The 18,702-nt window shown below is 41.3% G+C and overlaps 1 protein-coding gene across 9 annotated transcripts in view; it reads right to left on the reverse strand.

The window, feature by feature from the left end:
- Positions 1 to 12,467: 12,467 nt before the first annotated feature.
- TRDN (triadin) overlaps positions 12,468 to 18,702 on the reverse strand; it is a 193,009-nt gene continuing 186,774 nt past the window's right edge. For 7 of the 9 annotated variants that reach the window (XM_066614016.1, XM_066614000.1, XM_066613983.1 and 4 more), the window contains 3 exons: positions 16,136 to 16,153; positions 13,356 to 13,385; positions 12,468 to 12,547 (listed from right to left, as the gene is read on the reverse strand). In XM_066614016.1, the coding sequence (XP_066470113.1) occupies positions 12,483 to 12,547; positions 13,356 to 13,385; positions 16,136 to 16,153 (113 nt within the window). In that variant the 3' untranslated portion in view covers positions 12,468 to 12,482. The remainder of the gene's footprint in view (positions 12,548 to 13,355; positions 13,386 to 16,135; positions 16,154 to 18,702) is intronic. The other 2 variants (XM_066614007.1, XM_066613955.1) reach the window with 1 other exon arrangement.

The raw sequence follows: 18,702 nt of genomic DNA on the forward strand, positions 1-18,702 counted from the left end.
TCTTTACTATAGTTCTTGAAATAGTTGATCTGAAGTCCAGGGTGTAGGCAAGGGGTAGAAGTAGGATGGGAGCTCCAGAGGAAATGACACCAGGAAACTTTTGCAAGATGTGCAGCGAACGGTGTTTCACGCTGAAGCCCTTGTACTCTTATCTTAGGGGCCGCTATCATATATGTGGTTGGTCGCTAGTCAGAATGTCACTAAGTGACACACAGCTGTACATATTTTGGTATGACTGACTTTCATTTTAAAAGCCAACACAGAGACTGGACCCTTCAATATTAGAATGCAAATCATGTGTCAGTGTGTTGAATGTACATGTGAATAACTGTACCATAATGCATACCTTATACACAGATTGGATGTCGTCGTTGTTGGCAACCTTCAGTCTCGAGAGACTATGGTATCGCGCTCTGAAAGGTGGTTTTGGAACATCGTCTAGTGTGGCTGAAAAGGCCAATTCGGGAGTGACAATCCCTTCCACAACGGGAGCAAGTGCAGTCTGTCCCTGGTCTGTCTCCCTGGCTATGGGCCTTCCTTCTTTGCCTCTTAGCCTCAGACGTTGGCCAAGTGTCTCTTCAAACTGGGAAAGGCCATGCTGCACAGCCTGCCTCCAAGCGGGCCGCTCAGAGGCCAGGGTTTCCCACTTGTTGAGGTCCACTCCTAAGGCCTTCAGATCCCTCTTGCAGATTGGATGTATAGTATACATAATGTGTGAAACAGGATTTCTATCTTTTCAGAGTATGAATCTTTGACTTAAGTGGAAACAGGTTTCAAAATGGTCAATTAATTTGATTCATTAATGAATGAATATGTTGCATTTGTTTAATAATGAATATCAATTTGCTCCAGATGAAGGATGTTTTCATTCAGCTGATTTTCTAATACCTATTTTTGAACTTCTCTCTTCACTCGTGAACCTAAATTCTCCAGTGTTGTGTTTCTAACACAATAAATAAATGCAGTTTCCAGTCTCTTGTGTAATATAAGAGCTGTTTAAGAGCTGAAAGGTTTTCACAAATCTCTTCTTACAGATAGCCACTGAGGTACTCGCCAGGGCTCACAGCAGCTTTTCTGATTCTTCCACCCACTTCCAAAGCAGCTCCTTGTGTCCCATCACATACCACTTTTGCAATGCTCTTGAATTTCCAAGGTAACTTGTCGTGTGGCACACAGGAAACCCCAAGCCAGAATCCTCATCTTCCTCCACCCATGTAGTGCATTGCTTGTTCTAGCTCTGCTTGACGAGTCTACAACAATTATGATTTTAAACTAAATCTGAAATTTAGAGCTGCACGTTATCCGTTTATTAAGAAAAATCACGTATGAGGCAGCCTTGTACTGATGCAGACAACTCTGTCATCTAGTTTAGTACTGACTATACTGATTGGTTGGTAGAACTTTCAGGCCCGGGTCTTGTCCAGCCCTTCTTGGAGAACTGGAATTGAACTGGAAACTTTCTGCAACTCTACAACTGAATTATGGTCCCATTCCAAGAAAATACACCAGTTACAAACTCACCTCTGTCTTTCTTAGTTGAAGTGATTTCTGTGTGTCTCGCTAGAAGAAGAAAAAAATAATTCTAATCAATGAAAGACTCTCTTACAGAAAATTAAAACAAATTTTGCATTTCAAATTCAGTGACAGATGGAAAGAAAATATAAAATGAAAACTATTTTGGGTTTAGAGGCAAGATACTGCAATGGAAGTAAAACAGCTGTAGACCATTTGCATGCGCTACCTGTTTGCTTCTGGGCACAACACTGTGCATAGTGAAATACCGTGAATTTCACAGTGAATATAGAATATTCACTGTGAATAGTGAAATACCATTTCACACTTATTGTGAAAGTGATATTTTTATTGAATTTAATTATTAAGAGAAGGAAGAAGCAGTCAAATGCAATTGTAAAGGAAGGTTAGTATTTTTTTAACTCTTTACTGATTTTTATATATGCTTATTATATGTCTATTATGCCAATATAGGTATGATGATGATGATCTCAAGGGAGGAACCAGTCAAAAAAGTTTGGGCTTAGAGCCCAATCCTGAGCTCCTGGGGTGTGTGGCTGCGGTAGCACCGGTTTTCCCAACACTGGGTTTACCTAACTTTTTTAAAAATTCTAAACTGGAACTGAACCAGAAAATTAAAAAAAAAATACTTTTTGATCTGAACTGGGACAGAACCCAAGTATCCCTGCAAAACACAGAAATTCTGTGTAAGTTATGAACCGGGTTGGCTCATTCTCAAAGGCAATTGAGGTGGCTGCCTCAAGCAGCAGACTGGTGGGCGCACCCACCTCTATCTGCCCTCTCATTTTCACAGCTTCTCCTCTTTTTCCTCCCGCTGCCTGTATTGGAAGAGGAAACTCCTTGCCACAGGAAGTGATTGTGGCATCCTGCCTAGATGCCTTTAAGAGGGGATTGGACAAATTTCTGAAGGCAAAGTCCATCACCGGTTACAAGGTATGTGCAAGCTCCTTATTTTAAAAGTAGGCTACCTCAGGGGAGGGCACCAGGATGCAGGTTGTGTCTTGCTGTCTTATGTGCTCCCTAAAGTGAGATAGCCACTGTGAGATAGCTGGACTAGATGGACCTTTGGCCTGATGCAGCAGGGCTCTTCTTATGTTCTTAGGTAAGCATGGAGGAAAGTTGGAGGATCTAGCTCATCACTGCCCTCTCCACACACACCCCCCCTTCCTTTTCCAATTTAGGTAGTGGGAAGAGTAGAGGTTGGCACATGACCAGGTAAAGAGAAGGTGCATCTGGCACATCTCAGGCACCAGGTGATCTTGGGCCAGCCCTAATTATGCATGACACATGCACATGTATACATTGCCATTTTGTTCTCTGTAAAATACACGCAAACAAGGCTGAGGTATGTAAACTGAACAGAAAGTTCTTCATAATGAAAAGCAGCCCTAACTAAGTTCACTAAATAAGTAAATGCTTGGAGTCTCCTGGGAATTCTTTTCGCACATAAATTGTTGATGCAGAGGTTCATAATTGATGCCTGAAAGTAGTTGCAGCTGCCTACTAATGACTGTCAAAAAAACCACAGTGCATGAATCTTGACCTGAATACAAAGCTCTTATTTTGCTAATTAGAGAAATCTCACGAACAAAATAGGTAATGAGATGCTTGAGTGTCGGGGGTAGGACATCAAGCAGACATCTTTCATTAAAGCAATATTTCTGCAGAAATGACAATGCAGACAGATTTTTATTAAGAGAAAATCCCTGTTCATTTTTATTACTTGGTATATTAAAGCCTAGATCAAAATTATTATTTTCAATATATCATATTCTAATGAAATAAAACAGTTTATGAAGGAAGAATCCCGTGAATCTCTGCCTTTTGACTAGGGATGGCACTTTGACAAAATCTGAGCTGGTTCAGGTAATTGGCTGGTTCCAAGTTGGCTCTGCCTACACATGGTCAAGGACAAGTGCCTTCACATCCTATTCCTCCTCCTCCTCTCTGACCACCATTCTTGTTTTCATAATCAGAAGGGAAGCAGTTCAACCAACCCCATTATGAAAAAAGGAACAGCGTGAAATGATTAGGAGAGGGACATAAAAGTGCATTGATTTGAACTGACTTTCTGTGTTGTTTCAGATAGTGTGCAATTGTCAAGGAAGGACACGTATGACTAATGGGAAATGCGGAGAATCAAGCATTTTCCAAAGCTTCCAATTTTATCGCAAGTGCTGTGATAAAAGTGCAGGGTTTGCTGTGCTTTTAGTAAAGCTATCAGCTGTAATCCCTAGTGAAAGTATTTTGGTCCACCCAAAAGTTAGTGTGCTTATTTGGATAAGGGTACTGTGGAAGCTGACCTGGCCAGAATGATTGTGCACAGCCCACAATGGGGAAATCGTGTGTTGCCCTGTCACCAAGAAGTGTGTTACCAGGCAATGGAAAAAGCCAGTGATGCCAGAGACACTGAGTGGCATCTGTAGGGAAATGGGACAGAGCCTGGAGGGAGGGGAGAATTTAAGAACAGGGCAGGAAGGGCAAAGGCTGGTGAAAAATTGTAAGAGAGGAGCCAAGGATAGTGAACAAACAGAAAAGTGGAGAGCAAAAGGAGGAACCCATAGGTGAGGAATGGCTTAGGGAAGGGATGGACTAAGAGGTATGAAAGAGGAAGAAGGGAAAACTAGAACCAGGCCATGAGAAGAGGTGGACAAGGAGTGACTACAGAAGAAGAAGACAAAGGGGACAAGAAGAGAAGGCCAGTGAAAAAGGACCCAGAGGATAAAGAGGGGCCACCAGAAGCATAACCCCTTCTCCTAGGTGGAGTCTGGATGTCTCCTGCAGGTGCAGATCCTGCCACCTTTTTCACCTTCTCCACCTAGCAGGGTGGAGATTCAGAAACCAGGCCCTTGCATGGGGCAATGCTGTCATTCTCAAGTGACAGGTTCTAGAAGAAGGGTCCAAAGAGGCCAAGGGATAGGGTGGAAACAAAAACAAGGGACCCAGAAGAAGTATTTATCAGCTCCCCTACAGTGACTGTACATTGAACCCGTAAATAAAGTGTGGAATAATATCTGGCTATTACAAATTTGTCCAGGTAGGGCCCAGGCCCCTGATACCATAGAAAATATGTCCTTCCCTCAGCTCTGTGACATAGGCTTATCCCCGTGGGAGGAGGGGGAGCCAGGGGAGCACACTACTGGAACATCTTTTTTACTATCCCTCTAGCAAACAACTCTCTAGTGAAATACTAATCACAAAAAACTTGTTAAGGCAAAATTATTTGCCATTCCAGCTGAATATACAATGACAGCTGCATGATTGTAAGAGAAGTTTCAGATAGTAGGTTCCATTATGTTGTTCGTCAATATATTGTCACATTCAGTTATATGAGATATATGTCAACTCGTACAACTATATCATCTGTACTTCCACTTCATCCATCTTGGCTCTTCTGTAAACCTGTGGTAGTCCTGAATAGTGACCTGGTAGAAGAGGACACCTGGGAGTCACAGTGTTCTGATGAAGCTGTTATCCTCGGATCAGTAGGTTTGGTGTCCTGACAACTATCAAAGGTCATCAATGAGTAAGAGAGCTCTAGAATCCATTTGGATTCAAAAACAGACCTTCTTAACTAAGACAATATAATTACTGCAATATAATGAGCAATTTACGTTACAGAACTTATCTTGTTCAACTCCATTAAAGCTGGCTAAAGCCTATTCTCCTACCTAGCTCATATCCCTGGCATTACCAATTAAAAGATACCAGGTAGAAGGCTTGTGTTGACACAGATAGTTCTGTACAACATGTAGTGAAATTACAAGGCAGCTTCATATGTTCCTGAATAAGAAGGTGCACCAAAAAAAGGGAAATAGTTTTGTCATCCAGTCAGACAAAGCAATTAGAAAGCCTGGTGTCCCTGGTCTCACTCCAGTGTCCTACCTATTAAACCAGCCATTTTCAACCACTGTGCCATGGCACACTGGTGTGCCGCGAGTGGTCCACAGGTGTGCCACAGGAATTTGGGGAAGATCATTTATTAGTAGGGCCAACAGGGGATGTGAGCCCCCCTCTGGAAGCATGTAAATGGTCAATGGTCAAAAACCTGATGGTGTGCCTTGACCATTTTAGTACCCTGTCAGTGTACTGTGAAATGAAAAAGATTGAAAATTGCTGTATTAAACCATAAGTTCAACCTCCCATACTAAATATCTATTTACATCATCACACGCATGACAATTTGGACAGACCAATGGAAGAGAGATTATCAGCAGTGGCTCATCTAGTACAGAATACTTCTTCCAGAGAACAGGTCCATGTAGACCCAGAAAGGCAGTGAAGTCTTAACCCCGGGCAAAGGAACAAATATTCCCTTAACCAGATGCGAATTTCTCACAGGAAGCAGTGGGTACACCAGTAATCCAGCTGCATTGGTGAGGGAGGTTGGCATATTTTGAAAAATTTGCAGTGAGGAAGAAGGAGTACTACCTCAAATGTGGCTAAAGGAAAGGTCAAAAACATTTCAAGTCAATTCACTTACCCACTTAAAATGGAATTCTCCAGCAATGTTAACACAGCATTTTAACTACAAAATGAAAAGTGCTATTCATTGTGTAGAAATCTTCTCTTTTTTTTGTAAAAGAAAGTGCACAATATAAACTTGTGCTTTTTGTCTAAAATACACAATAAAAAAATCCAGGTGGCACAAACACATGGATACAGTCAGTCAGCCACCCAGACCTATAATAGAAACATATGGCTTATAATTGAACCATAATATCATATGTCATACTGCTGGGAGATATTTTGCCTAGATTTGGCTCATAGATGGATGGTTAATGCTGTAGAAGCTACCACCCCTCCCTACTGAGGTTAATCTTAATGTGGTTATATAAGATTCTCTGCCTGTATTCTCCTAATGAATGGCAAATAACATTAAGCATTTCCATAGGGGTTATGCAGGAGTGCAATTTTACATACTTACTGTTCATATTCTTTTCACAGGAGAAAGATTGTGTTCAGTGAACACATAAATGGCTCGCTATATAGGCCTTATGTAGATGTTTTGTAGGTACATTGACTCTTCATACTTACCGAATGTGAATGCTCTGTGACCATTCTGAAGCTATTCATGGCATCCACCTGTGGTGACCATTCTGAAGCTATCTGCTACTGGCATTCTTGACCAGGTTAACTGCCTCTCCCCCAACCCCTCTGATCCCACAGGATCAATGATTCCGTACCCGCTGATTCAGTATCCGCTGCGTTTTCCAGAAACCTAACCCCAGCAGATAATGAGAATTGACTGTATCTGCAGCTTTGCTTTGGGTAGACACATGTATTTATTTTTGTTGTCTTGCATGTTTGCATCAAACTAATTAGGGTCCACCCTCTATCTTAACAGAAATTACCCATTTGATTCCAAACAATTGCAGTCATATTGCAAAACTGGAACAAAGTTGAATTTCTGATGTACTGTAAGTGACCTGAGTGACATCCACAGTGCCTAGAATTCTTGACTATTTTCCCTTTTGCAAACTGACCAAAAAATCCTATAGTTGACAAATGACCCCTTGTCCAAGTCCCTTTAGGGCAGGGGTGTCAAACTCATGTCATACAGAGGGCCGAAAAGCATTCGTGATGCCTGCTGAGGACTGGAGGTGATGTCTTTACACAGGAAGTGATGTCATTAAACAGGTCAAAACCAGAAATAAACACTCTGTTCTTGTGTAGGAACTCATTAGCTGCTAATGACAGGAGAGAAAATACACAAATCTTGATCATATTTCAAGATATGGGAGAGTCCAATTATCATGTGGGCCACCCTTTCAGCAGTGAGACCTCAGCATTGCTCAGCAGCTGAGAGCCCGAGGGCCAGATAGAAAGCTTCTGATGGCTGCATCCGGCCCCCGGGCCTTATGTTTGACACACCTGCTTTAGGGGGTAGTTTACCTTTAGTCCATCATGGTATAGTAGTAGTATGATTACTATATTTTATTCAAGGTTTTACCTTAAAATATATAATTTTTCACCACCAGTCCCAAACCATTTCAAGAGTAACAAACTCATTCTTTCTGAGCCTGACAGAATAAATAACTATATTTTTGATAAATAAGTTCTGTTGCATACAATGCTGACAAGTATTAGATGTCACTGGAGAATCAAAGAAATTCACAATGTCTTTACAGAACTTACTTGCTGTTTTTGCTGCTTTTGAAATCTTGTCTAGACCTAAAGAAAAAAGAACCACATATCAGAGATCACAAACCTGAATGGCAGCAAAATAATTCAGTAGTTGCAGCCAATTTTTTTGCTTATTAATACTGATTTGGATGAAGTTAACAGCCCTATCCTGTCCCCACTGGCTGCACAATGTAGACCCACTGATTCAGCCCCACTGCATCCTGCAGTGGTTGGTTGGGGACCAGGCCAGTGGGGAGGGATAAGTAAATAATTTGTTTTAAACATACCTTCTCCACTGCTCTCTGGTTCCCAATGGACCTACTCAGATCTACATGAGCTATTTTATTTGCAAAAATCTGCTAGGGATAGGAGCTCTGGATGTCAAGGACACCTCTGCCACTGAGATTTACCTCCAACCCGCCCATGGCCCAGTCCCAATCGAGCCCTAACCTGTTCCCAATCCACCATGAACAATGAATAGATATGGGGGAGGGGGGCGACGAATAGAGATTTGTTATAATTTGGAGTTTGATCCTAGATGTGCATGGCATGAGACAATGGGCTTTGGCAGTAAAGAGACCACTGGTTACCTGTTGTCACGTTGTAATGTTGGTGGCTTTCTTTGACTGCTGGGACTGTTAAGTAAAACAAGAAGAGCTAAATAACTTGCATTCCAAATTTTACTTTCAGCATTAAAAATCAAACTCATTTCATTATAACTTTACCCAATTAAGGGCCCAATCCTATCCAACTTTCCAGCTCCAGTGTAGCCATACAATGCAGCCCCATGGAAAGGGAACACATGTTCTCATACCTTGAGAAGGCCCCAGTGACAGCCCCTCCACCACAGGATGCAGTGCTCATCCAACTGGCACAACTACACCAGCACTGGAAAATTGGATAGGATTGGGCCCTAATTCTATTGTTCCATGCTTTGCTAACCCACCCTTTTGCCTCCGAAGAGCCCCCTCAAGGTGACTTACAACATTTTAAAATAAGAACAATACAACTGTAAAAACTTTAAAAATATATACTAATAAAAGCAAATCCCAACTAACCCAACTGAATAAAAGAGTTTTATTAAGAACAGGGGGAAACACAAGCTAAAATTGCTGTGAAAGCGAACAAAATGCCTGCCTGAACAAATTTTTTACCACATGGGAGAAACCCACATGGGCCTCCAAGGAAAAGGAATTCTGAAAGCAGGAGACCACAACTAAAACACAATCCAAGGTGCTGAATGAAATGCCTCCTATGTTCTATAAAATCTTATCATGAAATCAGTGATGCATTTAAGTCTATACTGAACTCCAGACAAAATACATAAATGAGAATAAATACACCCCGCTTGGTATCTGCCGGGGATCTGTTCCTAGACACCCCTCCCTGCAGATAATTAAATCCACAGGTGGGGCCCACAATGTACCCACTCCCTAATGATTCAATAGATTCTACTATAGCATAGCTACAAGTATAGAAAATTCAGAGGTCAGCCTGACCAGGTGGGTCTTCTGATTGGTGTCAACCTGTTACCAGTACCTGACCTGGCTGACCCCTGGATGTTCCACATGGACATTTCATAAGAAATTATCTAACATGCTAATGGAAATATTCGGTATCAATATTTTTGCTTGTGTGTATTCTTCAGTAAAGTAGAAGCAAGCCAAATCTTCAAGAGCAGGGGAGTAACATAAGACCTGCAGGCCAGATATGGCCTGCAGAAGATCTTTATCCATGAGATAACTGGACTCTCCAGTGTGATAACTGGGCTCTCTCACGTCCTGAAAATATTATCAAGATTTGTATATTTTCTCTTCTATCTTTGCAGCTAATTAGTTCCTACATGGGACTGAAGTGCTTATTTCTGGCCATCATCTGCTCCTTAACATCACTTCCAGCCCTCAACAAGCACCATGAATGCTATTTAGTTCACTGTATGAAACAAGTTTGACACTCCTGTTCAAGAATGTTGATATTTATAGAAAAATTTTGATTTTCAACAAAGACCAATCTCCTGACAAACACATCTGCAAATTATATAAAAACACCAAGGCAGCGCAACCTAAAACACTACCTGGTGCTGCTCTAGGTCCACTGCTGCTGCGCACACACAATTTTTTTTTTTTAACAATTCATAACAATTTATTTACAATTGTTACTAATTGTAAATGCACTTATCAGAAGGTAGCCCAGTCAGCCCTATTCAATTCCACAAATTCAAGAAAATGCAATTATCGATACAGTGTATAAAATTATAGCACAGATAAAGCATCGTTTGGTGCCTTTGGGTTATATGACTCTGTGATGGACTGCTGGGCTGGAAGATTTTTCAAGGATTATTGCTTTAGAGCAGGAAGACCTTCAGCGAACTGCCAAAAGATAAAACTGAAAATTAGGAACATTATTCTGCATGGCCTTCTGTTTATTGACAAAGGAATCCATCCAATATTACTTTTCTCCGTGTTTCATTTGAAAGCACTTGTAGGAAATTTGCTAGAAAATATCACAGACCTTTTTCTCTGTAATGTTAAAAGTGGAATGCAAATCTGGAATATGTAACTAACAAAGCTCTCAGAACTGTTTTCAACTATGTGTGTCCTTGTGAGGAGGCTTGGGGTGTGGAGGGAGGCCACCCTGTTACACCTGAGTCAACTTAAACAGCCATGGGGCTTGTTAGGCCAAGCACTCTTTGGCAGCTCAGGGCCATTGGGACTACAACCGGTATATGACTGATTCTCAAGCTTGTAGGAGCTCCAGCTGAGCCAGACTGAGTGCAAATTGGTGCAGGAAGCAGAGGAGACAAAAAGGGAGCAAGCAGCAGGCCTGAGTAGGAGAAGGCCAAGGTTGGACAGGTCATAGCAATGTAGGACTGGGATTCTGCACCCTTTTCATTGAATACCTCATTAAGGAGTCCCTTTCATGGGATACCCCTTCAAGGAGTCCAGCCCTATATTCTCAAACTGAGGTGGGATATGCCCATCCACTTGAGGGCCCTTGAGGGAGTAGGGACAGCCCATGGGTTGGTCTGATGGTAGGAGGCAGTAACTGGTTCTGGTCATCAGGGCATGGTCCTGGAGAATAAAAGCTAGACTCCATTGCTTCTCCGTATAGAAGGATGGAGGAGCTAACCCTAGAGAGGAAAGGTTCTGCCTGGCAACACAGGATTTCCAGGGCACAAGCTGTGAGTATCCATGGCAACCCCTGTTCAGGAGTGGAAACTGGCATGAAAGAGAACCTTGGAATGCAGCAACCTGGTAAGCATCTTTCTTTCTTCTCAGGAGGGGCCCTGACCAGAGTGATGAAGCCCTCAAATCCATCTGATGTTGTTCCCTCCTTGGAGTGAGTTGGTACTCCCGGGGACCATTGCAGTCCTAGACCTGCATTTGCCTGGGAAGAATCTTTTTATCCCAAGTTTACTATATATCAAAGGTCTACTAAGGCTGTATTTGTTGGTATAATTAGCTTAAATATTTAAACATACTACACGTCATGCTATGAATGCATGAGACATTTCAAAAAGTTGGTTGGAAAGATTACACTGGTGATAGAAGAAACCTTATTATGTAGCTACAGTAGGTGTAGGAGAAATGTTTTAGAAAGAGGAATTGAAGTGAGAAAAGTCTATACATTTGCTGTCTTCCAAAAGAGGAGGATGTTGCATGGTGCCCGAGCAGAACTGAATGGTCCATTCACCGGGTGGACAGAATCATTCGAATACCGGATCTGGTCCCCGGACCTGGGTTTGCATGGCCCTATCTAGAGCAGCATTTCTCAGAGTGTGATCCTTGGAGCCCTGGGACTCCTGAGCACATTATAAGTGGTTGCCACTGGCCCTGTCCAGTTTGTTCATCCATGCCTCCCACCTCCCTTGTTGTTGGTACTCTTTTCTCAATCCCCTCCTGTTCCAATTTATTTATATTTATTTATACAGGTATTTATATACTGCCTTTCTTTGGTCGTCAGATTTCTCCTCAGACTTTAATCCAAGGCGGTTTACATAGGCAGGCTGTTCTAAACCCCCTTAGGGATTTTTACAATTGAATAGTTCTAGTCTTTCATAGAACTCCTCGTTCCAGCTGGATTCCTTCCCGGTCTGGCCTCTCTCTGGCCCTTCGCCTCCCACGCTCCACTTGACAGCAACTCCTCTCTGCCACCGAGGGTCAGCTCATCAGTATATCAGTGTGTCCACAGTTCTCGGGTACTTCCGGTTGTTTCGAACTGGCAGCCTCAGATCTTCAGGCATACAAGGCGGCAGCTCTACCAACTGAGCCAGACCTCCTGCCCAGTATTGCCCAGAGTTCTTTGCCAGTATTCAGCTTTGGGCTCGGTGCTGCACCACTCCGTGTTTCCACGTACTGGGTTGTGTCCAAAAGAATGCACATGGAAGTAAGGTGGCATACTGCATTCTTCTATGTACTGTTGCTCAAGTGCATGTGGCAGAAATAGTGCAACCACTGTGTGTGCGTGATGTCTTGTGCAACATGTTACGATACATGCTGCACAAGGACACAGCCAAGTTAGGATTTTATTTGAATTGCTGTTTGCATGCACTATCACTACTACATGCACAACCCTCTTATGCAATGGAAGGACAACTTAGGATACGACCCATCCAAAGACATTCCCACTTGAATCAAATGCATATATATGCTCTTCTCTTACCTTTGGCCTTTTCTTCTTTCAAATGTGCCTTCTTTCCCACTGCTTTTCCTGTGTGTATTATGGATGGAGGAAACAGTGTGTGATATAAGGAACTGAAAATCAATTGAAGTAGTGCTACTTTGATAACACTGGGGAAAATAATATGCTATTACTGTTTGCTCTTAAGAAAGCAATATCCAGTCCTTACCATCTTTTTCCTTCACAGGCAGTTTTGCTTTCTTCTTGTCTAAAAAGCATTCCAATAATTTCATTATTAAGTATTAGCAGCCTTAAATATTTGAAAATACAGTTTCAGAAGCATTTGGGGAGAGAAAACATGGCTCTTGTTTTGCACTGCATTCACAAGGATGAACGTGCCCAAGCCGGCAGAGTCGCCGTATCATCACCATTGAACGAATTTTGATCAAGCACTATCCCAAACATTTTAATATATACTCATGTCCTTTTTCAGCATCCTTTTCTCAAAGCTCCTAGAACAGAGTCAATCGGCTGTGACTTCATGCAAGGAGACAGCTTGAAATTAACTAAGGTGCACTGCCGGAAGCGTTTGTGCCATTCCAATATTCCCTGCTGAGAACAGCAGCACTGATTTGGCAGTCTGCCTTTGAATTGTCCATTTACCGCCCCCCCCCACTCCATATGATCCAGTTTACAGATTTGCACAGTCTTCTAGCACACAAGCTATCTGCTCAGCTCTGAGTAGGATGAAACCAGTCACCCCAACCTATCACCCTCTCTCCTACCCGGGCACTTGCAACCCAATCCTATGCTTGTTCGCTTAGAATTAAATCCCGCTGACTTCAGCGGGACTTGCTTCCAAGTATGACTGCATGCTTGAAAATTAAATGAGTGGTAGATATAGAATATTTGACAGATTGAGCCAAATCTCTTGCTGGGACAAATTTAATCAGCTTTTACAGAGATCAGTGGATACGCCAGTTTCTGTGAGCTTAAGATCTGGGTATGTTGAGATCAGTGTTCATGGTGAATTATTTGTGATGCTAAATACTTTAGAAAAAATATATAATGTTTACCTGTTACTGTGATTTCAGCAGGTGATGGTTCTTCAGCAAAAAACAAAAGAAAAAAAGGAGAAAGAAAATAAGCAGTAAATCTTGATAATTAAATATCTTGACATAGGCTTCAATTGCTGATCATTTTTGTTGGTTCCAGGCATAAAAATACTACATAAGAAAAACAAGCACTTTGAAAAGGTTTCAGAGAAACTGATGCCAGCTTCCTGTTCAAAAGAAAAAAATTTCTAACTTCCTTCATCCATACTGCAGATAGGCCTTTTTTGTTTCATATTCTGTATTTACTTGGAATCCTGTAGACTTTGTGCTCATTTGCAGTAAACTTTGATCTCATTTGCAGCAATGAATCCATTGCTCACCTGTTCAAATATTCCATTCAAATATTTCCAATATCAATAATGCCACTTCCATGTCAACAGTTACTGTTTCATTAAGAAAACCTTGCTTATTATTTTAAGCATCAAATTACAAGATAACTTCCTGTAAAGCAATCGGTATTCATTAACATTTTTTAAAATGTGAGCAAAGCCTCTGATGTTGCAAAGTTATCAACCCCTGCCACAGGCAATTAATTGAAGATAAATGGAAATAGGATGATTTACTAATTACTTTAAAAATGCAGTGCCAATTAATTTCCTTGATTTCTGTTATCTCTGTGCAGATAATTTGGGGCTTTCTTAACTGTACATTAATATCTTTGCATGCTCTAGCACAAAGATAACACAGAGATTATTGAATTTGAGTTAATTCCATACTTCATACATTTGGAATTTCTGCATTATCTAGGAATATCTGCTGTTAAGCCACAAGATATGAAGCACATGCTGCACTGATGTGTCTGCCTGTCAGTCTGGTATAACATTCATAGAGCAGTAGCGTAATGTCATGTTTGTGAAGTTATATTCTGTTCAACATTGGGTATACCTCATCCCAAGATATCAAGGCAAATTACAATTTTAGATGGGGCCATTCAAAGATGTTAGCCATCACAGCAGTGCACATAAGGAGTGCACAATACACTGCCCATGTGCTTTGCTTAGGATATGTCAGAACAAATTATGTATTTCTGATGCAGCAGAATTATAAGCCCCAAGACTAAGTTAAATGCAAAGAGGACCTGTGTTGCAAGTGAGACCAGCAGTTTGCATTGAAGTTCAGTGACAGCGTAGCCAACAGAGAGATGAGTTGTTTTGCTAGACCTTTGGAGGACCAAAGGGATTGGAAGATTGCAGCATTTGAAGAATGTAGTGAGCTAATGACTTTTTGAACAGCACACAGCAGGACTGCTGCCGCTTGCTGGCTATACTGGGAATGGCACAGCAAGACTTGCAATGATTTGGCAGGCAGCAGGTTGATAACCACAGTAATTTTAATCCACCATTCTGCTCTCAGTATTTAAGAACTTTATTTTTCAGTAAATGACTATCTGACCATAGGAATCAACTAATGACTGCACACTGTTCCTTAATGCATGGGCAGTCAGCAGGAATTCTAAAAAAATTATAGAATAGCTCCTAAGAATAGCGGCAGCTCATATTTTCTCATGCCGTCTATCCAAAGCCTTTTAAAATTACATTTACATTGCAGCAGGACCAATTCTTACTATTTTTCTTATTACTTTCAGGAAGGAAATGAGCATTGCACATATTCTGTGGGCTTTCATACTGTGAATTGAATCAAGAAGCTCTAAACCTAATCCAGTGCTGTCAGCTGGGTTTGTTTATTATTGCACTTGTATCCCACACTTCTTCCAAGGACCTCAGGATTTCCCCTCACAACCAGCCTTCTGATTTTTATTGTCACAACCAGCCTTCTGGTTGGTTGGGCTAAGAGACAGTGACTGGTTCAGGTTACCCAGTAAACATCATGACCAAGGGGAGATATAAACTTAGAGTCCAATCCTATACATGTCTACTCATAAATCAGTCCCATTATAGTCAATGGAACTTACTCCCAGGAGCATGTGAATAGGATTGCAGCCCTAGTCCTATTTAAATTTAGACATATTAAACTTAGGGCACAATCCTAACCAGGTCTACTCAGAAGTAAGTCCTATTTTGTTCAGTGGGGGTTTACTCTCAGGAAAGTATGGTTAGGATTGCAGCCTTAGTTTATGGAAACTGTTTTGGAAACAAAATACAGTTTCTCTACTCTAAACTGGTTGGTCCATTCTCTAATAATTGAATTCTAGTCAATTCTTCATAAACTGAAGTCTATCCACATACTTCACATGAAAAATCTAACAATCTAAGGCAATCTAAGGACGTTATTGTTTTCAAAAACCGATTATGAAAAGGCATACTATCAGTGTTTGCTGAAAAATTTCTTCTAAGTGGTGGAATATATTAAGCAAAACATTCTGCTGGCAATATGTAGACAATTATATTTATTTTATTATAGATTAGACATCCTAAGGAGGTATTACTACCCCCAAAAAGTTAGATTAGCAGCAACAACACCAGTAACATGAATAGATTAGCATGACTATTTGAGATTACTGCAAATTTTAAAAAAACCTGAGCATTATTATTTGGGGATGGGGAATTAGCTTAGTGAAAGGGCAGGATTTGTATACAAGAGGACTGGGTTCAGTCTCTGGCATCCCCAGATAGGGCTGGGAAAGACCCCCTGCTTGAAACCCTGGAGAGCAATTGCTAATCAGTGAGACAACACTAAGTTAGATAGACCAATGTTCTAACTCGATATAAGGCAGCTTCCTATGTACCTATCATGCACATAGAATATTTCTGTGATTGGTATAGATATGCTACGTTACATACTTGTTTCTTTCGACTTGGCTGAAAAGTAAAGAAGGAAAAAGAATGTCAGAATGGAAATGGGGGTGAGACACACAGGAAGCTCAGGATTTGGTTTTGCTCCTGACTCCTGACATTATTTGAAAATACCACATTCCTATTTACAGATATATACATGGACATGTCATGGTACTTGTTAGTAACAAATCATAATTTCAATAAGTATGTAAGTAATTACTGAATATTTACGATGCTTTTTATTTGGGGTGCTGGCCCTAATGAGGTGAGACTGTATCCAGGGTGCAGCTGCAGCCTGCTGGGATTCCCTCTACAAGCACTGTATATCCTTTCAGAGTACAATGCTGTCAGCACACCCTATCAGGGAATCTGGTGGCAAGCTGCAAGTACAGTTTGTACTTGTATAAACAGCCGTTTGTCAGAAGAAGTTGCTGGCTTTCTGTCAGATGTGCTAAGGTATTATCTGTTTAGTTGCCTAGAAGGAGGGATTGCAGTCACAGCAGTTGTTAGGAAATGTAAGAAACCAATGGGGCTTCACCCAACACCATAAATCTGCAGACTTTGATTCCTCATGATGAGCAATTTGCCTTTACAGAGAAGGCCAAAAGAATGACCGTTTGCCCACCTGCTAGGTGCCTCCTTTGTTCTAAGGGCCTTCTCCTCCAATCTTGGTTGTGACTAGCCTCAACCTTTCCTTGACTTTTCCTCCAGAATGCTAACCCTGACACCCTGGAGGCCTGCCTACTGAAAGCGGGAAACAAACAGGCATAATGACAAAGCAGCCTTGAAGGAACTATGACCATGAAGAGCTTACTGTTATTTTCCTGAAAAGTTTAGTTGAACACCGTGATGGGAAGAATTACCTCAGCTCAATGTGTACTTGACCAACTTTCTGAGAATTTTTGGTGATGTCTAACAGTGCAAGCCTATGCATGTCTATTCAGAAGTATGTCCCATTAGAGTCAATGGGACTTACTCCCAGGAAAGTGTGGATAGGATTGGCCTGTCAGACAGTAAATGTAGTCTGGGGAAAATTCTTCTAAACTCATAAAGACCCATCCTGGGGGAGATTCTCCACCATTTCCACCTCACTGCTGACAGTTTCCTTTCTCTCTTCACCCCATTTCCCAAACTTACTGAAGCTGTGAAGGAGATGCCAAGTGGCTACAAAGAAGCCTGTAAATAGCTGAGAAGTTACCCTACATCCCCATGATTCCTACTGAGCATGTTCAAAACCTGCACTGCCAATGAGAAATCTGGTGGATTTCAGAAAAGGTCCTGACATCCTCTCTCCATTCTTACAGAAATACAGCATAAGAAAAATCAAATTAGACTGGATTTTGAAAAATAAAACATTCTAAGCTACAGGTCAAAATTCTTTTGGAGGCGATTGTTGATTTCATTAGAGTAGAGGAAGCAGAATTTTCTCCTTAATACATGAATAAACTGCTTGAAAAGGATGGTATAAATGTAGAGCAGGAATTATGCCAGATGCCCAAGGCCACATTATTCTGCTTCATTTCTACTTTGCCACTATACTGCTGTTATTGGTTTCTGTGCATCAAATTGTAGAATTAGGTATAGATGCAAATTGAAAACAGAGGAAGCACCTGGTTTTTCTTCTTTTTGATGCTTAACAGCTTCTTTTTGATGCTTAATAGATTCTTGTTCTACAAGACATAAGTAATACAAATTAACTAAGGCTGCAGTCCTAAACACACTGACTTGTGAATAAGCTTCATTGCTTCACACTAGTACATACTAGGAATAAGCTTCACATTAGGACATACTTCTGAGTAAGCATGTACAAGACTGTACTGTTAGAATAATTTTGCCATAGTATAATATATCCCTCTGTTACAACCCTGTTCAGCTAGTTCCACTGTGGGAAAATAGAACCCCTTCAGACCGTCCTCCAAAAGACCACTATATCTATATGCTGCAGATGTAGAATAAAATTAAGAGACTACCATTGAACTCAGGTCTGTACAATCCAATGCTTACCAAACTAAACAAGGTCTACCAGTCATATATAGCAGCTCCAACAGAGGCTTTCTAAACCTTTGATACACCTCTGGGACTTCAGGAAAAAACAGAGAAATGGACAAATACCTTGGAGGCCACAATTCATGGATGGATATCATTTGGTTTGGCAAGTAATAAGTTACATAGGATTGAGCTACCTGATTTAGGGCCCAATCCTATCCAACTTTCCAGTACCAGTGCAGCTGCAATGCAGCCCCGAGGTAAGGGAACAAACATCCCCATATTTTGAGGAGGCCTCCATGATTGCCTTCCCAACAACAGTGGGGGAAGCAGTGCATACCCCACTGGCATAGCAGCACTGGCACTGGAAAATTGGATAGGATTCACAGGAGTAACAGTATTTGTAACACAAAATATGAACCTATCAATAACATTTCTAATACATATAAAGAGTGTGTGTGTGTGTGTGTGTGTGTGTGTGTGTGTGTGTGTGTGAGAGAGAGAGAGAGAGAGAGAGAGAGAGAGAGAGAGAGAGAGAGAGCGCCACATGATGTTTGAGTTGGTTCAGTTTCATAAATTACTGCTGA

This window comes from Tiliqua scincoides, chromosome 1, assembly GCF_035046505.1.
Source record: "Tiliqua scincoides isolate rTilSci1 chromosome 1, rTilSci1.hap2, whole genome shotgun sequence".
NCBI lineage: Eukaryota > Metazoa > Chordata > Lepidosauria > Squamata > Scincidae > Tiliqua > Tiliqua scincoides.